We start from the raw sequence: 24335 nt of genomic DNA on the forward strand, positions 1-24335 counted from the left end.
ACTCTGTATCTGTTTTTTGTAAGGCATTCTTAAACCATGAAGTTTACCGCTGAAAGAAATATTCATGACTTTACAGGTAGAATTATAAACTAACCATATAGAACTAACAAAAACTCCCCCCCCCCTCACCCCCCACCATTAGTTAGGATTTGCCTAAAAGTTAACACCAAACAATTATAGAGAACTGCTTTTGCTTAACTGTCCATTCTTTTTTAAATTAAATATAATCAGGGTAGGGATGCATATATATGTATGTGAATATGTATATATGACCATTCCTTTAATATGGGTATTAAAAGGAAAATAAAGCAAAGAGAGTCTGATTAAATGTAATGTTACGTGAAATTAAGTATCTGGGATTAGTGAGGAAAATTTAGAGTAAAGAGGATACTGAGAAGCTTGAGCTGGACTAGCCTTATTTGCAAGTGAAGGATCTGGTGCTGCTTTCAGATGTTTATCCTTTATGTGTTTTAAATTTTTTCTTAAGCTTTAATCTTTGTTTTGTCTTAAAGTCAGCTGGTGTTTCTTGTCCATGGACTTTGGTACGATGGTGCTTTGCAAGGATGTATTTATATATTTTAATGGCCAACATTTGGTCAGCCCTTGTCCACTATTCAGTTCCCCCTTTTTGTAAAATAAGTGCTTTAATTGTAAACTGTATAAAGATACCTTGTATAAATCCTCCTTTTGATTATTACAATAAGCTGAGTTGTAACAAATGAAATGTTGATTTTTATAATAAAACAGTGGAAAATAAAAGTGTTTCTTTTCAGCAAGAAATTAAAACCAGCTGCTTGGGCTTTGCTGTGATACACAACCATTGTGTTTCAGACACACCAAAACCCACCTTTATTTTTATTTCAAATGAAATACAACCTTATTAATCAGTGATTGAGCTCAAATAGGTGATTAATGGAAACCAAGTTTTAATATAAAGGTCTTTCCTTAGTAGATACTTTCACATCAGAGAGTTTACCTTGGCTTCTTAATCCTCACCCAAGGATATTTTTTCCCATTGATCTTTAGAGAGAGAGTGAGAGTGGGAAGGAGGGAGGAGGGTAAGAGAGAGAGAGAGAGAAACATCAATGTGAGAGAAACTCATCTACTGGTTGCCCACTGGTTGCCTCCCCCATGTTACTGGACTCAGACCTGGGATGGAACCTGCAACCAAAGTACGTGCCCTTGACCAGGAATCGAACCCTAGACCCTCAGTCCACGGGCCAGCACATTAACCACTGAGCCAAACTGGCAAGGGCTACCTAGCTTCTTTGCTAACCCCTCGTATTCTTTATTCTGGTGAGGGATTCTTTTAGCTTTTATATATCTCATAAAGTCTTGATTTCACCTTCTTAAAACATCTTTTTGTTGGGTATAGAATTCTGTGTTGACAATCTTTTTTCTCTTGATGCTTTAAAGATTTTATTCTGTCTTCTATTGTTTCACAAGAAAAGTTTGCTATCATTTTGTTTGTTTTTGAATGTGTAATGTGCCTTTTTCTCTGGCTACTTTCAAGATTTTTTGTAATCACTGATTTTGAGCAACTTGTGATGTGCCTTAGTGTAGTTTTCTATATGTTTTTTGTGTGGTTAGCATTCATTGAGTTTCTTGGTTCTGTGAGCTTATAGTTTTCATCAGATTTTGAAATTTTTAATTCCAGTTACACATATATTGGCTGGTAGAAATCAGTCCACATTTCACTATTGCTTTGTTTTTTCTTCCTCCAGTCTTATTTCTCTCTTTTGTCTTTGAATTTACTTTTCTGTTCTCCTACAATGTATAGTTGCTGTTAACCCAGTCTGGTCTACTTTTTTCATTTCTTCTCCAATAGTTTGATTTAAATCATACTTATAATTTCTGTGTGGACTTCAGAAGTTCAGTCTTTGACTTATTGAGCATATGGAATATTAATAGTTTTAATGCTCTTGTCTAGCAATTCTATCGGTTGTATCATTTCCAGGGTGCCATTTCTTGATTTTTCTCATTATTGGCCTCATTTTTTTCTTGTGATTTTTCAATTGGATGCCTGACATTGGCAATATTGTGTTAAGTATTGGATATTTTTGTGATCCTATAAGGATTCTTGAGCTATATTCTGGAAGACAGCTAGGTTACTTGGTAACAGTTTAATCTTTTTGGTTCTTGCTCTTCACCTTTGTTGGGCAGAACCAGAAGTATGTTTAGTTTAGGGCTAATTTTTTTCCCCATTACTGAGGCAAAATTCTTCTGAGTATTTTACCTACTGCCATACAAATTTTGAGGTTTTTCTATTCTGGATAGTGGAAATAGACACTACTCCCAAACCTGTGTGAGTTTTGGAGAGTGGTCCCTTAATATTTTCAGATGTTCTTTTTCAGAGCCTTGGGCAATGTCTTTATATGTATGGGTTATTCAGTATTCACCTCAAAATTTGAGACCTATCTAGATCTCTGAAGCTTTTTGTGCAATTCTCTTCTCTCCATTATTTGCCCTGCAAACTTTAGCTGCCTTGGCCTTCCTGGACTCCTAGGCACTATTTTCTCTATTCAGGGAGATTGCTGAGCTCTGTGTGGGTTCCCCTCCTTCCAGCACAGCCTAAACATTCTTTACCTGCAGTATTCTCGGGCAAGCAAGCATAGGCCTCACTTTGTTCTCATCTCTCAGGGACCAGTTCTTCATTGCCTGATACACAATGTCTTAACTATTCTTTCATATATTTTGTTATTTTTATTTTTTGTTCTAAGCAGGAGATTAAATTCAGTTACTATTCATTTTAGTGGGAAGCTGTAGACGATATTGGAACACTTGAAGAGCTTGTTGAAACTACATATACCATAGTCCATACTCCAATTTTACTGATTTACAGGATACAGCAGTAAGGCTAGGATATGATTCTGCAACTGTGCACTGAAAATACACCAGACATTACGTATGCAAAATTAAATTAGCCATAATACTTGTCTACGAAAGTTTGCAATCCAGTGTGAACGGCTGATTCTTATGGGACAATGTATTAAGTATATTGTCCATGTACAGGTGTTATGGAGCATTCTTAATGAGGAAAGGCATCAAAATGTAGCCCCGTGGAGGCCAAGAGAGTTACAAATGGTTCCTGGAGGAAATGGAGGAGTGAATTGGGGAAGATGGGCTAGAGTCAGGTGAATTCGTGGAAATAGGGGAAGGAGGACCAGCAGGCAAGAGCACTTCAAATGGAGAAAATACTGTTCTCAAGCCTCTGGACTATGAGATTGCATAATACACGTGGGGAGCTGCAAATAGTTTGAAATGCTTGGATCAAAGTGGGAGAGGAGATGGTCTCCAGTATCTCCATTTGTAAAAGGAGACTCCTTTGTCCCTAACATTTATGACTTTCAGTATGGGGGAAGACAGAGAATAACTCACTTTAATTGAGATGGGTTGGGCAGTACAGCATGTGGTAATAGATTGTTCCACATTTCCCTTGAAGTTGCAAGTATGTCTGAATAACTCAGTCATTTATTTGTTCATCAAAGGTTTAACAAACGCCTATTTCATGTCAGGCTCCGTGTTGAGTGCCAGAGGTCCAGAAATTTGTAAGACCCTATAATTTGAATGTGTTTTAAAACGTTGTATGTCTTAAATACTTTCTATGGGACATATTTTAATTACTGGAAGACCTCATTCTGAAGAGTATCATTTTCAGGGAAACAACCAGTGACTGCTTCGAGAGGAGAGAAAATTTCCAGCTTAGCTCTGGGCAGCACATAGCAGGGAACATGCGTGAACCCTTGGCACTAAGTTCCAAGCACTATTCTAAACACTTCATGTAAATTAACTCATTTGATCCTGACAGAAATTTTTGTACTATTACATATTGCTTATTTTAACCACAAGATACTCTTAATGACAGTGGTCTTTCCACATATTTATTTTACCAGCTACTAATCATTACATTCCCATAAAAAATAATAAAGTCCCAAAGACCTTGAGAGTCAGAGGCAGGGTCACTGAGAGGTGAGGGCAGGAGGAGTAATTGTGTTCTGCCAAATGGAATTTTTTCAAACCACCAAAGAATTCTCCCAGAAAAGTGAGTCCAAAAGGCAGATATGGTAGCATTTCCCCCAACTAGTGGATCTAGCGATACACTTGAGTCTCTCTGGAGCTATGTCTACTAACATGAACAGCAGCATCTTCCTACAGGTGGGCTTGCAACAATGTCATTAGGCCGTACCAACTGTGGTTTAAAAATAAATAGCACTGGAAACCAAAGTGTAGGCACATACATGCACAGTTTATCATTGCGCCCTCGTGAGGCCGGAATAACACACTTTCCCTATGGTGACCACAGAGGCAGGATGGCGGTGTCTGTTCTGAATAATGGAATTACCACGTCTTTCTGGATTTCCTCATACACTCAGTGGAGGGCCTGAAGAACATGGGTGGCAAGGCCATGCTACCTCCGCCTGTGAGCTGGACACAAACGAGGCCTCTCCTGATGTTCTTGGCTCACGAGAACAATGCGCCATCTGCCTTGTACACTTGCATTTTCTCCTGGAGTCTATGCTGAGACCCATGTACACAGGCCACGGCTGGCCAATGAGTTTTCCGGATTACGCATCTTCTGATGTTTCAGTCTACTTCTTCAAGGGATATCCCAAGTACCTTTTCCTGGAGGGGGAAAAAGAGAAATAGATTCTTAAAATTCCAAGTTTGTGAAAACATACGCCTGTTAACTCTGCTCTCTTCTCCCAGGGATGACCCTGGGATCAGAGACCATAGGGTTGGGGGAGTGTTTGGAAAGGTGGCTGGCATCCTTGGTATGCCTGAAAGGAAACCACCAGCTAAGGACTTAGGTTACACACCCAGGGCTAACAGGCTAGATAGGAAAAGGCTTTGATGCTGTTATTTAACATTCAAAAGAGTAGATAGGAAAGGATTGATGACTTTCTTTTACAAACTCCTCCTTTCAGAGGGCTAGAGAATGTGTGAGGTTACAGGACCTCAGGGTAACTATGTCAAGGGCGAGGAAAAAGGGCCAAGGAGTAAATTAAAATCTCATGGTAGCACCCTGACCGGTGGCTCGGTTGGTTAGAGCGTTGTGCCTATATGCCAAGGTTGCAAGATCAATCCCCCAGTAGGGTGTGTGCAGGAGGCAGCCACAGTGATGTTTCTCTCATCAATGTTTCTATCTCTCTATCCTCCCTTTGTCTCTAAAAATCAATAAAAATAGACTTAAAAACAAAAAAGAAACTCCTATTCATTAGCAGTCACTCTCCATTCCCTCCTCCCAAAACCCCAGGAAGCCACTAATCTGTCTCCATGGATTTGCCTCTTCTGCACATTTCATATAAATGGAATCATACAATAGATGGCCCTTTCGTCTGACTGCTTTCACTTAGGATAATGGTTTCAAGGTTCATCCATCTGTCAGTACTTCATTCCTTTTTGTGGCTGAATAATATTCCATTGTTTGAATATGCCACACTTGGTTTTTCTATTCATTATTGATGAACATTTGGGTTCTTGCCTCTTTCGGCTTATAAATAATGAATGCTGCTATGAACACTCATGTACAAGTTTTTATGGGAACATTTGTTTCCAGTTTTCTTGGATATGCACCAAAGAGTGGAACTTGTAAGTCTATGTTGCACATTTTGGGGAACTGCCAAATCGTTTTCCAAAGGGGCTGGATCATTTTAGAATCCAACCAGCAATGTATGAGGGTTCAAATTTCTCCCGTCCTCATCAACACTTGTCTTTTTTATTTTAGCCATCCTAGAGGGTGTGAAATGGCATCTCATTGTGGTTTGGATTTGCAATTCCCTAATGCTGAAGTGAAGATGTCAAGCAAGCATTTTTTCAGATGCTCATTGGCCATTTGTATATCTTCTTTGGAGAAATGTCTATTTAATCTATTGCCCATTTTAAAAATTAGGCTACTTGTCTTTTTATAGTTGAGTTTTAAGAGTTCACTGCACATTCTGAATACAAGTCTCTTATCAGGTATACAACTTGCAAATATTTTTCCCCCAATTACATGGGTTGTCTTTTCATTTGATGATGGCCCTTAAAACAGGTACGTTTTTTTCATTTTGATGTAGTCCAATGTATTTTTTTTTCTTGCTTGTGCTTTTCGTGTGGAACCACCATTGTTTATAGAACACTTTTGGCATTTCAGCTACATTAACTAACTAAATAGACTTTTGAGAACTGGCCTGTGAGCCCAATGGATACTTATAATCTCTCTGGAAAAATGGTGATTTCTGGTCTATAATGATAGTGCAAACATGAGGGGTTATGAGAGCTTCAGAGGCTGGTGAGGATCTTGAGCTGGAGTGGTGGGGAAAGGCTCTGGGGCAGAGGAGGGACGGGGGGCGGGGGGTGGTGGTGGGGTGGGCGCGGCCTGGAAGAAAGAATAAGCTACAATAATGTCCAGAACTCTATCCTCTTAGCATGAGTGAAGGCAGCTTGAATTTAGAACACTTAAGGGCTTTAGTTGTTCAGATCAGCCATATCTGGTACAAAGGTGGGAAATAGACAAGAACAGAAGACAGGTAGCTCAATGGGCATTCACTGAAAACCATGGAGGGCACTTCAGTCCCTTAGGAAAGATTGGCTGTACGTTCTCCCTGGTTTCTGAGACACTAAGCCTGTTTGAAGGCCCCAGGGTCAGGCTGGCCGTGCCTCAAAGAGACTCAACCCTGCTCCTGGCCCTGGAGCATTCTAGCGGAAAAAGAACTAACGACAACCGTGACAACATGGGGCAAAGGCCTATCTTCTGAAATTTAAAGCTCCCAGCAAAGTGTTTTGACAGGGTGACCTGATGAGGCCATTTGAACATGAAAGTTTGAAGGAAATTTCAAGGAATGGGGATAAAGGATGAGGGAGGGGTTGAGGCTGAGGCATGGTGTGTGTGTGTGAAGATATCTATTTTGTTTAATATTAGGTTATTTAAAACAGATTAAAATTTCACTGTTTGCTTTTTAGTTTGTATCAAAATGTCCCTGTCAAAATTCTGGGTCAAAGCAGTAATGACAAAAATGTCACTGTCACCCTGAATCTCTGCCTGAGGACTCCCCCCACACTCTCAGCATCTGAGAGGATGAGAAGCAGCCTGCCTCTCCTTGACTCACTGCCAGACGTCCGCTGTCTACAACATTTGTGAGCACAGAAATGATATCTATCTAAACATTTCATCTCTCAACATCTCCTCATTTCCTGTGATATCTGCCTAGTCCCTCTCCCCCCGACACACATACCCCATGTACCCTTTGGGAGCTCAGTAAATATTTATTGGCAATGAAGATAATCACTAAAAATAGGTTCCCATCAATGGGATCTATCTCTTGCCACTCAAGTGTCCTAAACCCATGAGAACTGCTTCACGGATGTGTTCCCTTTGCTTTTTAAAAAAACCTTCAAACGTCCCGTCCCATCTCCTCTGAGATCTGGGAAGATCCTCCGGTAAATAGTGTGCACTTACCCATCCACCGTGCTGCTGCACCCACGGCGAGAAGTTCTCTCTCAGGTACTTGGCTCCAAAGCCTAGCACCTTGTTCATGGGGTGGTTGTCAATGGCGTTGAGCTTGGCAGCGACATCGATGGCAAGAGCAGCCTTAAAGCCCCGAGCTTTGACTTCTGATTCTCCTCTGGTATCTATCCCCCTTAGGAACTGGTCGGTGATGGTCTTGAAAACAGAGTAGGACAGCCCGTCCTGGAAGCTGTTCATCAAAGCCTTGTCTTTCTTCAGCTGCGTGCAAGAGGATAAGCATTCAGTGGAGCAGCTTGGCCCAGCCAGACAGACCCCTCGCTCAACAGGGGGCCACTACAACACCCTTGGAAAACCCGGGATTCTAGTTCAACCCCGGCACGAGGTCCTGCAGAAGTGGACCAGGCCTGCGCCTGCTCTGCGAATTCATTTCATGGGACAAATCAGTGCCTTCATTCCGCATTCAAGGAATGTTTCTGGAGCGCTTACAATGTGGATGACTGAGCCCCAGGCCCTCACTCGGGCCTCCCAGTCTAGTGACAGTTACAATCCAAGGCCATTCAGTCCCAAGGTCGTGTTAGGGACTGAATCCAGAGCCTGGAAACCACTGTCTTGGTTCAAACTCCTGCTCCAGCTCCTCCTAGCTGTGCAATCTTGGAGAAATTACTTAACCTCTCGGCTCCAGTTTTGTCACCTCTACCCGGGATGATGACAGTAACTGTGCTACAGGGTAATTGAGTAGAACGCTTAGTGCAGTGCCCCACGTGGAGAAGTGTGCTTGGAACGTCAGTAATTTTTCAGGATGCTGTGAGAGGTCAGGGGCGGCAGGGAGAACTCCCTGAGGGCATATGTTCACTGAGAACAAACCAACAGACTGAATTCATGGATGCCTTTCCGTGGTTCTACTCCTTCTGTTTTACCTCCCCCCCCCCGTCTATCTGCTCCACCTTCTTTGGACTTCCACACCTTTAACCAAAAACACGAGTATTGCTTCTGCTTCTTTTGAAAAACCCGGGGCTTGTGTCACCAAGGCAGACATCATCCTGATTTAAAGCCATCCTTGCAACGTCTATTAATATGGTGGTTGTCATGTGAAAACAGCAATGTCTTAGCAGGGGCTAAATGTTTACTTGGACGTTCTCTAGCTCTGTGCCTGAGGAATGAGCTGAGCAGGTTTTCAACAAACCCTGTTTATAAGAGGGATATTCTGGGGATGCGTCAGGCTGTGGGAAGATTTTGGTGGAGCAGCGTCCGTTACCACCCCCGACATCCAGATGTCGGGGGCCTATTAGAATCTGAAGCAGGAACGACCTCGGTCCTTCACAACCCACAGCAAGAATGGACTCCTGCTAATCAGTGACCCAGCTGAAGAAGCTAGACTCCAGGCCTCTGCAGGAGCTGGGAGCCTGGACTCTGCCAGACAGTGAAAGAACCAAATGCCCTGAACACCTTCCAAGGAGCATCCTGCCTCCTCCCTGCCCCTCTCCTGCCTCTCTCCGCGCAGCTGGCTCTGTGGCCTCACGGGGAGGTACAGTTGAGGCTGCAGGTGCTCCGGGGATGAGCGGCTTTGCAGACACTCTGCAGCCAGGGCGGGCCCTCCCCGTTGTCACTGTCCCGCTCTGGTGAGAACTCACACCCCACAGCACAAGTTAGACTTTTCGTGTGTTGCTGCCAGAGTTCTCTACTGGGGAACCACATAAAACAAACAAACAAACAAAAAAACAACAACCAGCCCTAGCAGGTTTGGCTCAGTGGATAGAGCATCGGCCTGCATGCAGACTGAAGGGTCCTGGGTTCGATTCTGGTCAAGGCCACATGCTTAGGTTGCCGGCTCAATCCCTAGTAGGGGGTGTGCAGGAGGCAGCCAATCAATGATTCTCTCTTCTCATTGATGTTTCTGTCTCTCCCTTTCCCTTTCTCTCTGAAATTAATACACACACACACACACACACACACACACACACACACAGTGGGGCCTTGACTTACGAGTGTCCCAACTAACGAGTTTTTCGAGATATGAGCCATCTCTCGGCCGATTTTTTTGCTTTGAGTTGCGAGCTAAAATTCGGGTTACGAGCCAGCTTCAGATACCCCACCGCTAGTTGGCGCAGCGAACGTCACAGTGAACGCCACAACATCAGCCCAGCATCACGTGTCTCACTAGTTCACTTTAATGATTTGACATACGAGTAATTCGAGTTACGGTCACCGAACGAATTAAACTCATAAGTCAAGGCTCCACTGTATGTGTGTGTGTGTGTGTATATATATATATATATAGATATATAGATATAGAACAGCCATGTGCTCTACATAAATAATGCCAAGTATCATCTCAAATCATCAAGAGGGTGTATCAAAGTGAGTTTTTTTAAGTGGTCATTTGTGGAGGAAAGGAAAAGCATCTCTGTCCATAACAAAAGGGGTTGCCTTCGTCCTGCCTCCCAGCCCTGGCCTCCCTGACCTGCTGCTGGTCACTGCTAAGGCTGCTGGAAGGAGGCTGCACGAGAGCCACCAGCTTCGAGCTGTGAGGAACCCTCGGGGTCCTGTGGTGGAGCCCTCCCAGCTCAGGAACTGAACTGCGCCCGGTTATTGGCATCTACTTGAATTCTTCTAGTGACAGGAAGATCATCCCTTCCCGAGGCACCGCAAGCGCTGGAAAGGCCATTCTTAAAATGGGGAGATCCCCATCGCCCTGCAACTCCTACCCACTGATGTTAGTGCTGGAGAAGCGCAGGGGTGTCCTTAAATCCTGTGCCATGTTCTACTTTCTGCTTCCTCTGCACCCCTGTTCACCCCCTACTTGTGGCCTTGACCTTCATACACCCCTTCTCTTTAGCCTCAGATCCCTGGTTTTCTCATTGTGTCTCCTTCTGCACCATCTCTCATGCCCTTCAGCTCCCTGACCACCATCCTCGGGGCACCCGTCTGACAATGGCATTGAGAGAGCAGCACAGAGCTCTGTGCCTGGGGTGGCCAGGGCCATGCCCCCTCCTGCAGAAGCCCCTTAGGCTGGACTTCTTCCCCGGGGATCCTGGCCAAACAAGGAACCAGGTCCCCAGGCCAGTCCCTGACTGATAGACCCTAGCGATAGCTGGGCAACCTGCGGGCATGGAGGAGGTGGCGCTCAGAAGCCCTGCGCGGACAGGGGGAGCCTGCTCACCACCTCTTCATCTGGAGGCGCCTCTCACATGTTTCTCATTGGAATGGCGGGTCTCGACTTCTAAACGGCAGGAAATCCAAAGTTCCAAGTAACACTAACCGGCCTCCCCAGCCGAATTGCTAAGAGCCTGGAGCAGAGAACAGGCCAGCCACTCGGGGGAGATTTCAGAGGAGGCTCCTGGCCCGAGCAGCTGTGGGTCACAGATATCCAGGCTGCAGGGCCAACACAAGAGTCTAAACTTCCCCGAGGATCAGTTACATGGGGAGCTAGGCTCAGCATTCTATGCAGCGAATCTGTAATTTATTGGTGTCTTTTCTTACAATAACAAAGTTACTTTTCTTCTTTCCAGAAATTCCAAGGAGGCTCCAGGAGGTTTAGTTATGTTTTCCAAAGTGATTCATTTTTGAGACGCTGCCAGAATGAAGAATTTTGATTCCAAGGGAAATAAAATGTAGGACTCAGTGTAAACCAGAACGTCGACAAGGCCTACAGGTCGGTTCTCATGTGCCAGTGCACGGGCACAGAAACAAACCGTTAGTCCAAGCTCCATACCTCTCTTTCCATCTGATCCCCCGAGTATTTCAGCAGCTCGACGATTTTGGCTATTATCTGGTCTTCTCCGTCTGTCAGGAAAATCCAGTTATTTTTTTTCCCCCAAGAAAAAACCAAATCTTAAATTTTCCCAGTGACCGTGCCTAGCCTGGTTAGGGATGGAGGAAGACAAATGCTTTGTAATTCTTAGAAAATTAAATCATACCTCCCTTTTGCTGATTAGGCACAAACACTCCCAGATTCCCTCTCTTTTCCTTTCTTCTTCTCCCTCCTTCCCTGAGTCCCCAGTTCTCACCATGAAATTCATCACTCTATTCACTGTAACAATGTTGTTGAAGATGTTAGTTCCGCCACACATGATCCTGTCTCTAAAGGTATTTAGGGGAGATTTCTCCCTGGTCTTTGGGCTTCTCCTGAGAAGATGGTGCTTTTCCCACATGGACCCCATCAGTTCCCCGTTTGACCACACTCCTTCTTGGTGTTAGCTGCCAAACAAGGTAGAGCCAAATTCATGCTCCCCCTCCCTCCCCCCCCCGCATCTAAGAGGGGGTATAGTCTTTCTGCCCTGAATTTTGAGAATTAAACTCACTTCTAAACCCACCTTATTTTCCTGCTGTTGTTTTCTTTTTCCATTGTCCTTCACATTTATTTTATGATACCAAAATGTCTACTTTGCACGCCGTGTCTTTACAACAAGGTGGGGTATAAATAAATAACACTGATAAGTTTTCTCCCACCCCAAAGGCTAAAATGGCAGGGGGATCCAGAGATGGCTCTAGTGGGTGTGTTGTCGTAACGGGGGAGGTGGAGTAGTAGGGCTTTTCTTGTCTCAAACATGCTGACAGGAATACATGAGGGAAATGGTCACTGCCTTAGCACAGAATCCAAACGGAGAAAAGCCAGTTACCAAGGGAACGTGTTTTTTTTTAACTTATGGCACAATCTCTGAAGTCATGGAGTCCTCATGTTTGTTCTCGATAAAAGGGAGAAAGGCCAAGAAATTAATCTAGCACGTCCCATCCCAAGAAGGTCAAGTGAAGGGCAAGGTACGTGGGAAGTCTGGGATTTGAGTCACCTGGGAGAAGAACGAATGCGTGTCTCATCGCCCATGTGCAGTTTGTATCTGCTGCTGCTGCCTCTCTCGGGGAAGGCTGTAGCGGCCCAGATTCCCCATGTGCACGGAGGGTAAGAGCCTTAGCGTTGGCTTGGCTTAGGGCTTTGCTTTACATTGCCCAGACACGCCCAACGGAGCAATACAGGGGAGACACTGTCTCCTCCGCGGCCTGAGATGTGTCCCCTCCAGCTCCTCGCTCCAAGCCCCTGTGGGAGTTTTGGTCCCAACAGCACAGCACAGGGTGGAGAGCTCACCACGTTGCTCCCGCGGTTGGAAGACACTTTCGCCTCGTGCTTTACTGTGCCGCAGACCCAGGTCCCACCTCTGCCCCTCAGCCCCCACTGGAGTTTGGGGGACCACAACCGGGGGAGAGGGCTGTCATTAGTGGGTGTGCAGGACTGAACTTCCCCTCCCGTGGCACTTGGTCCTACTCCCAACTCCAGAGTTCCTGTGAGTCCGATGGGATCTACGGTCCTAGCTATTGCTGCAGTTTTGGTGACAACTGACCCAGTCTGGTCACTGCTTCTTAGTTCTGCTTCATGTTCTGCCCTAGGCCTGATGTCTGACACCCATCTCTCTGCTTTTTCATGGGAGCCCAAAGCAATCTACACTAATAAAAGAGAAAGACGCGCCCTAACCGGTTTGGCTCAGTGGATAGAGCGTCGGCCTGCGGACTGTAGGGTGCCAGGTTCGATTCTGGACAAGGACATGTACCTTGGTTGTGGGCACATCCCCAGTAGGGGACGTGCAGGAGGCAGCTGATCAACGTTTCTCTCTCATCGATGTTTCTAACTCTCTATCCCTCTCCCTTCCTCTCTGTAAAAAATCAATAAAATATATTTTAAAAAAGAGAGAAAGATGCAAATTGACCGTACCTTTGCCATGCCCACCAGCCAATCAGGACTGCGTATGCAAATTAACCCAACAAAGATGGCGGGTTAATTTGCATATGCAGACTCCAAGTGGCTGGAGCTGGATGCAGGCTTCCACACTGCCCCAGCCGCTCCAGGCCTCTGGGCAGCGTGGGAAGGCGGAAAGGCAGCTCCGGGCCGGAGCGAAGGCGGTGCCAGCAGCCAGGGGAAGGAAGGCCCATTCTTGCACGAATCTTCGTGCATCGGGCCTCTAGTATTATATATACATCCCTGGGCTGGTGCTCAATCCATACCCGCTGCACTCCCACGAGCCAACTGGTCTCTGGCCATGGCTAACACGATTACATCTAACACTGCACTTCCCCCTGTGGACAAAGTTGATTGCGCGCTGTGTACTTTCCCCTCTCCCTCACCAGACTTTTCTTTGGACTTAGCAGTGAGCTTGGCATGTGGCTTCCATCTGCTGGCACACTCCCCTGGCTTGGGCTCTCAAGCTGAAGGTCAGTGCCTCCAGCGGGCTGCCGTTCTGCCCTTGGTCCAGGTCAGCTGAGACTCCGACATCGCAGAGCAGAGCTGAGTCAGTACATGGATGCTCCTGCGCCTCTGCCTGGAGACGCCCAGCCCCACACACGCTCTCAGAGGAGAGCTTACCTTTCTTCCCACTTGCAGCTCTAGGCTGGGAGCTCAGGCCCTCGGAGCGACAGAGGGTCCGAGGAGCAAAGCTCCCTTGACGCTTGACGCTTGCTCCCTGGGTGTGCTCTTCGGGAGGTGGCCAGGAGTAAACAATTTCAGCAACTCGGTTGGCAATGGAAGCAACTTTGGGGTCCACACCTGAAACAGGAGAAAACGGTGCTGAGAGCCCTGCCCAGACCTTGGAGGCGATACTGGTACGCACCGCTGCCTGATCTGAAAAGAGGCCGGAGAGTGTGTGTGCGGGGCGGGCCATTCCTCAGAAGGCACGGGCAGTTGCCTGGCAGAGGCTGGGATGGGGGAGGAGCCCACCGAGGAATGATGGCCACTTTGAAACCAGGATCCTTTCGCACCCTCTGTTTGAAGTCTTGCAAAACTTTCTTCCCCTTTGTGAGGGAAGAAACACAAAGGGGAGGGCTTAGTTCTTTGCTTGAGGAAATGCTCATTATGCTTTTATTTTTATTCTGTTTTTCCCCCCAGACCCTTTATAGTTTGGAGAGCTGGCCCTTATGTGCATAGGAGGACATTCAATAGTTTGACAAGCCTTTGGGGGCTGGTCACTGGAGAAAGATAAATATCCCTGCTCTCAGGCCATATTCATTACTCAAGTCCATTATCAAGTAAACACTGAGCTCTCCTTGCTTATAAAGTCACGTGTTTCCGCTCTCCTTCAGATCTACTGGGAAACGTCCAACTAAGGCTGATTGGAAGCGAGGACACATAAAGTGCAACCCATAACCTTCAAGAATTTATAATCCAGGAAAAGAGCACGGCATGTATTTGCACACGTAACTGGTGAAGCAAAAACGTTCTGGGACATGAAGGTTTCAAGGACAGTGGCTCCCTGAATGTCATAGCCTGTGAAAGACCCTGGGGGGACATGGGGTTGGTGGGGTGGGCAGGCGGTATCTCTGACTAGTTTGGGAGCAAAATGTTCATTGTTGATTCATTACTTAAGTTCTTAACTTTTAGAAGCTTGTACAAGCTTTATCTTTGATGCCATTTGAAGCAATTGTATCGTGTAATGCTTGAAAGTAATACTATTTCATTTACGGGCTTGAGGTAACAGAGAGGGGTTTCAGCTGGAAGCGGCTGTGTCTGAGAAATCCCCGTATAAATCAGGAGAGGCGAGAGGCAGGGCCTGGGTCTCAGGAGGGACTGTGTAAAACGCAGGTTCTGGCACCCCGTGGAGCTGCCACAGGGGCACCTGTGCCTCTCTCCCTGGACTCCTCCGTGGCGTGTGTCTTGGTGTTCTCCTTCCACTCCCTGGGCATCCCCAGAAGGGCCCGGAGACTGCTGCTCGGCTCCTATGTCCCCTTTTAAAAAAGGCACAATGGCTTCCTTAAAAAGTCATGCTCCATCCATAGGGTTCAATAACAGATGCATGAATTAGAGAATAGAGAGGCCAAGGACAGAAGAATCAATGCCTTCATTCCCATTTAAACCAAACTAAATATACTTTCCACTTTTAAATCACCTTCTTGCAGCCCAACCAGCCTCCTCTTGAACTCTCAGCACCCATGGCCCTTGGCAAGGATATGGCGAGAGGCTGGATCCCAAAGCCAACGGGAACCTTCGTTTGCAGTGTCCATAGGACACGGGAAAGAAGAGCTTATGTTTTCTACCTCTGTGACCTTGTGCCGCCTAAGATGATCAGTGCATGGTTCTCATTATGCCCCATTTTGCACCCAAAGAAAGCAGATAAAGGTCCCAAAGGCTGTCCCTCCTCATCCCCCAACCCCATGTGGCAGGGCAATCACAGGACCCTGGCAGTTACAGAAGTACCCAACCTGACTTACCTGTGTACAGTGTATGGGTTTCTTGGCGGGGGGGGGGGGGGGGGGGGGATCGTAAGCAAATGCATTTTGACTCAGATGAACTAGATCTAGTTAAGATTCCCATTTTGAATACGTTAATTTTAAACACTGAAAAAAGAAAAGATTCCTTTCTTGTCAAAGTAGGTTCCACCTGATAGGCAAGGGGAAATTGGGTGGGAGTGGGGAGAGAACAGAAAGGCTGCCCAGTCTTTGGCGTCTATTTTGGGGGGGTCACTGTGGGGCTAAGGAGAGCAGAGTTGGGAAGGTGCCGTTCAGCCTTTGGCCCGAGACTTTTGATTTAAAGAGAAGGGGCAGAAAGTCTGGGAGAGATTTCCATATGGTTGAGAGTGCTATTTCCCACCCAGTATCCGTTTTCTTCTTCCCTCCTGAAATGTCAGAGGCAGCAATGGTTGCAGCTGAAAAACTCCACTTCCCAGCCTCCCTTGCAGTTAAAAATGGCCAATGTGATGCAAGAAGAAGTTGGGTGCAGTTTCAAGAAAGCTCTCTGAAAAGGGAGCTGAGTTCTTTAGAAAGAAGACACCCTTTTGTCCTTCCTTTGCTGCCTCTTTCTCCTGCTTGAAATGTAGACATGATGGCTGGAGCCACAGCAGCTACCTTAGGAAATAAGGTCACGTTGAGGTTGGAAGCCACTAGCTAAGGGATGGAAAGAATAAGAATCCCTAATGACTATGGAGCTACCATGTCAGGCCTGGGCTGCCAAACGCTGGTCTTCTTTGATGGGAGAGAAAAGTAACCTCTAGGCCACCTGGGACACTTGCTGGGCAGGACTTCCATAGCGATATGCCTGCAGGCTGTGGCCCAGGCCATTTTTGCTGGCGGTAAGCAGGGTCTCTGGACCAGAGGGAGCACACAGCTCTTCTTAAAATGGAAGAAGTGGATGCTCAAGATGAAACGGAATTCTGTCTAGGCAAGAGATGTGCTTATGAGTACGAGGCAAAGAACAACACCGTGACTACTGGTGGCAAACCGAACAAAACCAGAGCCACTGGGGGAAAGCGAAGTCATGCTCACAGAAACAGTCACATGGCTTGTGCTAAATTCTGAAATAACCTTCCTGCTAAGGCCAGTGGATGCCGAATCTGTGTAATGCTGTACCCCTCAAGCGTTTAAACTTACTGAAAAGGAAAGAAATAAAAGTAAATTTGTAAAAAAGAAAAATAACCTCTACACTATTTAAGCCATAGCTATCTGAGTTTGTCACTGTACGTGTGCTGCTGAGCCTGTTCTTAGCTGTCACATTTCACATGTAGCGAGTCACAGCTGTGGGGAAACCAAAGATTCACAAGTAAAAGAACCTGGGTTGGTACTTTCTAAAAAATTGGTATTGACATCCGTTTTTCTACATCATAAAGACCTCTCCGTACTAGACTCTGGTCTTGAGACATCACCTCATAGTCCTCAATTAAGCTTGGAGCCTGAGGCCTGGAAATGGCAGCCCAGGGTTCATTGTGACCTTTAGTTAAAAGAACCTTGGGGATGCCAACTGCTGAGCTCTGACTTACATGTGGCAAAATAGAAAGGGAATTTGAGGCTCTCTGGGGTCACACCCAACATAAAACCAACTAACCACCCACACAATTAATTGAACAAGAAAGCAAGGAAGAAAAAAATAGGTGAGAAGAGAGGATAACTGTAAAAATGTTTAAAGCTAAGTCTACTTAGGAGGTAACTTTTCTATTTTTTAGGGATATCTCTCTATCTACCTATATAGACATCTTAAAATGTTAAGAACTAAATAAAGGTCAAGTGACACTTGAGTAGTATGGAAATACAGAATGTCATTCATCTCAGGAAAGCCAGAAGATGAAAGTCTGTAAAATCATCTGTCTCCTGGCAAAGTCCAAAGAACAGGCCAAGCAGAAAAGCCTATTTAGATGCCTTCAAATGGCTCTGTTAGCTCCAGAGCTCAGCGACCACGCCCAGCAGAAGGAGCTGCTGTACCAGTGGGGGAAGGGAGCTCCCCAGATAATCCCACCCTCACTTTTGCTCTAAAATTCTATGTCTACTGGGAAGTAGACGTTTCCTTGATCATAGTGAATGATCTAGAGCTGTCCATGTGTGAGCTGATTCTCCAGGCCCGTCACAAGATTTAAAAACTGAGACATTACTGCCACCTGTTGACTAATTATAGATAAGTTACACAGTCCAGTCAGCCCAGCAGGAGAGGAGTTTTCATTTAAAATCTGGGCATCAGGCACGACAGTGTTGAAGGAGAAAAAGAAGCTTATGCCAAGCTTTGTGTATGAAGGTCAACTCTCTGACGAAGTCTCTTATGAAAATGTTTTATTCAATACAATGGATTTTGTCCCTCTGAGGGGAGATTTTGTAAGAGTGCTTCAAAGTTGTCTTTTTAGAGTGGTTTAGACTTTGAAAAGTATTTCTGTATGTAGCTACCTGATCTTTCCAACTCTCCTAAGAGCTCGGGAGGTGAGATACCCCAATGTACAGATGGAAACACAGAGGCCCAGGGAGGTGAGTTGACTTACCCCAGGAAGAGAAGCAGCCAGAGCCCCTGGCTAGAGCACTTCCCCTTACACCAGTACTGGTCTTCGACACAGAAGTTTAGGAATTTGGGCAGTAAGCTTATTCATAGACAGTGAAGCCAGAAAACCAATCCCATCACCTTTCACTGACACCCTTTCCTCTCTGCTCAGTCTTGAGAAAAGTAGGGCAATTATTATTAAATATCAATAACTTGGGAAACTGAGGCACAACGAATGCCTTGCTTAAGGCTGCATTACCAGCTGGGAAGCGATGAACTACCATGCATACAAAGAAGGGAAAGATTTAGTTGCAGGAGAAAAAGAATCCCATCAAAGCCTACCTTGGTTCTCTAAGCGCTGCTCCACGTTGGAAAGGGACCTAGAACATTGTTGAGTGTGAAGACCACCCTCATACTCCACTCTCTTTGAACCCTGAGCCTGGATCTCCGTAGGCAAGCTCTCTGAATCTTCATCCTTCTCTGCTACTCCAAAGAGAGATCTCCAAGAGGACTTTTTCTTGGTGAGGTTTATGGGCTTCTCACTAGATCGGGAACTTCTGCAAGGCCACGACTCGTTTGCTGACCAACTCCCCAGTCCTCTCTGGGACAGACTTCTGGTCCTCGGCAGCTTTGGTGAGAAGACAGCAGACGTGCTCTTGAAGACATGGTGTTTGGCGTAGAACTCCAGGATTTTGAATTCAATGCTGTTTGGGTCATCATCATCCAGGGGGATCTCCTCCAGGTCGCACGCACTGGTGGTGCACATGGCGGGCCTGCAACGACAAAGTCCACACGTGTCCTCTACCTGTGGGCGCCTCCTGTCGGTCAGGAGAGACAGGGGTTAAACTGAATGAACATTTATTAAGCATCTATTCAGTTTGTTCTGGGAGGTAGGAGTAGTCGGAGATGGAAAAGTCAGGGCTCTTTTTGAAAGTTCAGTCTCAAAGAGACACGAAGGAGAGACCTGGACATAGATAATTCCAAACAATGAGCTAGGACTGGAGCGGAGGTGCAGAGCCAGGCGAGGAAGATGGGGAGGAATAGAAGGTGCAAATCAAGGGTGAGTGATGGCTCTTTGAAAGATAAAAGGGTTTAGGCAGGTGGGTGGATAGTGGGGCTAAGGACAGGATGGGTAGAAGAGAGTCTATGGATGAATTTAGGACGTTCAAAGAGTGGTTAGCCGGGGACTCAACATGTGGAGGGACAATAAATGAAGTGGCAGTCGGGGCCAGGTTATGGGGACCTTCGAATGTTAGGATGAAAGCTTTGCATTTGCTCATGTTGGTCAGTCCGTACATTTCAAAAGGAGCCCTAGACTATGGAGGGCAGCTAAAGGCCTTCTTGGGAGTTAAAGGTCTTCTTCTAGGTGGGCAAATGAGAAGGCCAGCTGTCTGGAGTGTATGGCCCTTCCCATATTCTCTCCCTTCTTCCTTTACACTCTACTTTAGCCTGTATAGATTTGCTTATTTATTTATTTATTTATTGAGAGAGAGAGAGAGAGAGAGAGAGAGAGAGAGAGAGAGAAAGAGAGATGAGAGCAACACATTGATTGGCCTCCTCGTGCACGTTCCCTACCGGGGATCAAGCCCACAACCAGGGCATGTGCCCTAATCAGGAATCCAACCGGCAACCTTTTGGTGGTACACGGGACAACGCCCAACCAATTGAGCCACACCAGCCAGGGCTGTTTCTCTTTCCATATTTGGTATTCCATGTAAGATTTCATCTGAAAAACCCTGCTGTTTTTAACAAATTTTAAGACTACTGATGGAGGCGATGGAGAGCTTTTCAGTTTTGAGCAGGAGAGTGATGCGATCACAGACACGTTTTAGAAAGATCAGTACAAGAAAAAAAAAAATGACAGGGAGGGAAGGGTTTCATTTTCATATGAATAACCAAATAGATACAATAAACTGATTTTGTTCAATGTAAGCCTTCATGAAATAATTCCTTTTCTGGTCCCCTGCTGGGAAGGCATTTCTTTTTGTTAAAAGTCTACTTTGCTTTCTTCTGAGTGAAAGATGTTGCTTAGCAATATTGAGACCTGAGGTGGGTGTGAGTAACTGAAGTGGACAAGGACTGTGCGACCTGAGACACACAAGGAGTGAGCCCAAAAGGATGCGGCGAGAGCGGGCCGTGCGGGCAGAACGCTGGGCAGCAACTTGGTGTGGAAGGGGCTGAGCCCAGGCCAGAGCCCAGAGCTGGAATGTGTCAGGAGGGGATGGCTGAGGTTTTTAATTTGAAGCTTCCTTTTGAATTGGACAGTCCAGGACACTGTGGGCAGAAGGTACATTTGGATCCTACAGGAACTATGTACTGGGTAGAAGGGCGAGCCCTCTCCTCAAACCATAATATTATGCTTCCGTAGACACCTCCATCTAAGTTTGCGTTGTTTTTTTAAACAAAACCTTGGACCTTTCTCATGTAGCGTGAGGACTTTAAGGGTGTGTGTGTGTGTGTGTGTGTGTGTGTGTGTGTGTGTCATTGTTGGAGAGAGGAAGGTCAAACAAATAAGTTTGCTAAATGCTGATTCAGGAGCAACCTCAGAAAGGAGGGAAAGCCACTGAGGCCACGAAGGACCACAGAGTCCTTCTTCCATTTGTGAAAGGAGTTTTGTTGTGCTACAGGCTAGAAAGGAAGGGAGTACCTGGCCCACTCAACAGGCAAGGTCAAGGACGAGAGAGAAGCAGAGAGCACAGCAGTGCTGAGGCAGTGGCCACCCCAGTGAATTGGGGCAACCCTACGGAGGGGGTGGGTGCTGGGACCAGGGCCTGGGAAGCACTTGGCTCAAAGAGAATGCATGGAGACATGAAAGTATTACTTAGGACACTGTAAATGCATTTGACAAGTAGGCTTATTTTTCCTTACTAATCCTCATTGTGAATTAAGGGAGAGCTATTGTTCAATGGACAGCTAAGTCTTAAAGCAGCAGTGAGCTAGGTTATCACACGTTGGACCCCTTCTGCTCTCAGCTATTCCCTGTTGAAAGTAAAAGCCCAAGGTCTGGGTTGTGGAAACTTACACCACAGGTTTATGCTTATGTTCATGGAAACAAGGCTCTGAGTGGAGCTCCTGAGCTCTGGGTCAGAGCCAGGAGGGAAGAACTAGCTCCCTAATCAGACCCGTGAGACTTGTTCTTTTTCTTTTCTTTCTTTAAAAAAAAAATTTTTTTAAAATTGATTTCAGAGAAGAAGAGAGAAATAAAGACATCAATGATGAGAGATAAGCATTGGTAGGCTGCCTCCTGCACGACCCACCCTGGGGACTGAGCCTGCAACCGGGCATGTGCCCTGACCAGGAATCAAACCATGACTTTGATTCATAGGTCAATGCCCAACCACTGAGCTACACTGGCCGGGCAGTTCAAACGGTTCTAATGCCGCTTTTGTTTGAGAACCGCTGAACTTTAGGGACATGTTGCTCATTGGCTTAAAACTTTAATGAGCACCATTTTGGCTGAGTGGCTGATTCTTCATATAGTGGTTTTAAGGAAACTAGAAAAAGGCTAATTTGGGGCTCTGTGTGGCAAGAGGTGGGCAAGACAGTACCATAATCAGCCCTGTCACAGTCACGTTTATTTATTTTTTGTCTATGGCTGACCCTGCGAGTGTATTAGGAAAATTCCTTCTCCTCTGGGCTTCACAGTCCTTGTCTGTAAATTCAGGGAATGAGAGTCCTGCTTCCTCTGCCTGGTGTGGGGTTAAGTGAGGTTGCAGGTCTAGTGCCTCATGCAGCAGGTGTTCAGTGATGGCCCCTTTGCTGCCCTCACTGAAGTCAGTGAGCTACCTGTGATTCCCCTGGACTGCAAGGTCAGGGGGCAGGGCCAGCCTGTCCTATGGTCAGTGTGATAGCCCTAGGAACCAGCACAGTTCCTGACCCAGAACTTTCTACTTTTGGAGGCATAGTAGAGACTATCAGAAAAAATTGAAGAGCTGATTCTGAGGTCTGGGTCTAAAGTGCGCACACCTGGCGTCAGGCATGGGCAAGTGGGAGGTGGAGGGGAACAGGTGGGCCTTGCCCCTCGTGAAAGCCTAAGACCTGGGGTTGGCTCTGCCCCATCCTAGAGAGGGTGTCGAAACGTGTTCCATTCAATGAATGACTTGGGATCTGGCTATTATACTCTGATCACCTTATGTTTACATAGTCTCTCCTTATCTATAGCAAACTACACCAACTTACTCTCCAAAGCAAGGTTACACAACTCCTTTTGTTGGCCTCTTTTCCTTCCCAGAGAGTTCCTTCCCCCAACCCCCTAAATGGCCAAAGTCCTTGGGGTCTCCTCTGGCTTGTCCTTCAGGAGCCCCACGGTGAAGGCGCTGGGGTGTGGGAACAGAGGGGGAGCCCAGAGCTGCAGGGGAAGCACCTAAACTCCTGTGAATGCCAGACACACTTTTGGGATTTTTCTAGTCCTGGATTTGTTTGTTGAGGTTAGATTTCACTTCCCTGTGGGAGGTAATAGATGCAGGAAAAGAGGAAGCAGGCTGTCATGACCAGGGCCCCAGGTCAGCTGGGCAGAACTTTGCATGGCCTGTCCCAGATATGAGGGGTATGGAGGTCCCCTGGGCAACAGGCTCCGCCAAAGAGCTAACTTGCATTTGCTCTGGACACAGATAAGACCCGAGGGTAACTCATGGGTGGGGGTGGAGGACAGAAACTCATCTCCAGGGAGGTTCCCAGACCAAAAGATAAACTAAACTTGGTCTCGGTGGCTTGAGCTTCCCCTAGAGCACCCTTTGTCCCAATGCCCTTAAGAGACTTTCCTTCCTTCTTACTAATCCTTCCTTCTCCAAACTTCAGGCCTTTGAATGTCTTCATTCCTTCTCTCCTGTTTGTCATTTCTGAGTATGACTTGTTCTTTCATCCTAAGGTGGGCTGGAGAAATGTGGTAAAATGCCTTAGCCTTCTACAATAGGAGCTAAACTGAGAGACAGAGCCTTAGGTCATATAAATCAAACAAAAGGACCAAGACTCTGATGGTAGGACAGAGAGTGCAGGCACCAGACAGGAGGGAGCTTTCAAGAGGGGAGAGAGAGGGATTTCCAATGTTAACTGGGCCTGGTACTCAAGGAAGTCCCCATGGGGTCTGCCAGGACCAGACCTTGTGCCCAAGTTCCCTCAGGCTGCTCAGGACTCTGGGCTCAAACCCAGGACTCCCGTCCTCAGCCCCATCCCTGCTCCAGAGAGGAAGTCAGCATCTCCATGGACCACTGACCTGCTGGCATGTCATCACATAGGACATATTCAACGAGAGACAGCTGCATCGTATTAAAGGTGATTCAGCCCGTTATAGAATCTTAACTGAACTATCCCAACCATCGGTAGCAAAGGAGAAATGAAAGAGAAACCTAAATATCTTCTTTCCCTTTCTTGTTTTAAAAATGTTGCTGAGACTGACATGGTAAGAACTTTTTAGTCAACTCAGTAAACGTCTCCCCTAGTTAGATTGTCTCATGACTAGTAAAACCAGGACTGAAGACCCAACTGTGTCCTCCCGGGAAGGCTGAGAATGAAGACAAGGTGCCTCCTCGTATTACCTGGTCTGGAAGCTGTCAGTGGTTCCTCCGGCTTCAGGTAGGTGGCAGTAAGGGTATTTCTATACCTCAATCTCCCTCCACGAAATGCAAGAGGAAACGTTCACCAAGTCTTCGTGGCTTCTCATTTGGGAAGGTTTGTGGGATCTAAGACTTCATCTGGCGGGGCCTCCTCAGCGTTAGGACTCAGGTTGATGAAGTAAGCCTTAGGGGAAGGATTGCCACTTCCTGGTTAAGCCCTGCCCCCAGCTTTTTAACTGAAGGAGTGGCTGACCTTTGCCCGTGTAATTTGACTCTAAAAAGGTTCTGCACCTTTTTTTTTTTTAAGTTGGCAAGTCCAAGTTTCTTTATTTTATTTTTTTATTTTATTGAATTTATTGGGTAGCAAGGATTCTCACTCCCCTCCAGGACAATTATGTGGGTATTTTCCTGATAGTTTGTGTTTTGTTTTTTTTGTTGTTTTGTTTTTACTTTACTTTCTTCTGTTCAGCAAATGTTTACTGCGCACCTATCACAGGTGTTATACAAATACTTCATCTTAACTACATGAGAGGCAGGTGTTATGATTCTCACTTTACAGATGTGCAAACGGAGGCTCAGAGAGGTCAGCTATCTTGCTGGTGGTTCTTATCAGTTAAGCTGATATCCA

The 24335-nt window shown here is 46.2% G+C and overlaps 1 protein-coding gene across 2 annotated transcripts; it reads right to left on the reverse strand.

The window, feature by feature from the left end:
- Positions 1-3867: 3867 nt before the first annotated feature.
- On the reverse strand, positions 3868-23921 carry BCL2L14 (BCL2 like 14). Of its 2 annotated transcripts, none has more exons than XM_036300394.1 (6): positions 23690-23921; positions 18498-18973; positions 13797-13976; positions 11160-11230; positions 7439-7705; positions 3868-4623 (listed from the first exon to the last, which is right to left on the reverse strand). In XM_036300394.1, exons 2-6 carry the CDS (start codon positions 18919-18921, stop codon positions 4585-4587), a joined length of 981 nt encoding a protein of 326 aa, XP_036156287.1. In that variant the 5' UTR covers positions 18922-18973; positions 23690-23921; the 3' UTR covers positions 3868-4584. The 2 variants fall into 2 exon arrangements, with proteins under 2 accessions (XP_036156287.1, XP_036156286.1); XM_036300393.1 differs by having other exon boundaries at positions 18498-18928; positions 23690-23920.
- Positions 23922-24335: the final 414 nt, after the last annotated feature.

The sequence above is a fragment of the Myotis myotis genome, unplaced genomic scaffold, assembly GCF_014108235.1.
Source record: "Myotis myotis isolate mMyoMyo1 unplaced genomic scaffold, mMyoMyo1.p scaffold_m19_p_3, whole genome shotgun sequence".
Taxonomy (NCBI): domain Eukaryota; kingdom Metazoa; phylum Chordata; class Mammalia; order Chiroptera; family Vespertilionidae; genus Myotis; species Myotis myotis.

Coding starts and splice junctions, on each gene's coding strand:
- BCL2L14 (XM_036300394.1), bottom strand. CDS start 18,921: ATGTGCACCACCAGTGCGTGCGACCTGGAGGAGATCCCCCTGGATGAT. Junction 7,706..11,159: donor GGGATCAGATGGAAAGAGAG/GTATGGAGCTTG, acceptor TCTTGCACGCAG/CTGAAGAAAGACAAGGCTTT. Junction 4,624..7,438: donor TGCAGCAGCACGGTGGATGG/GTAAGTGCACAC, acceptor TTCCCCCTCCAG/GAAAAGGTACTTGGGATATC.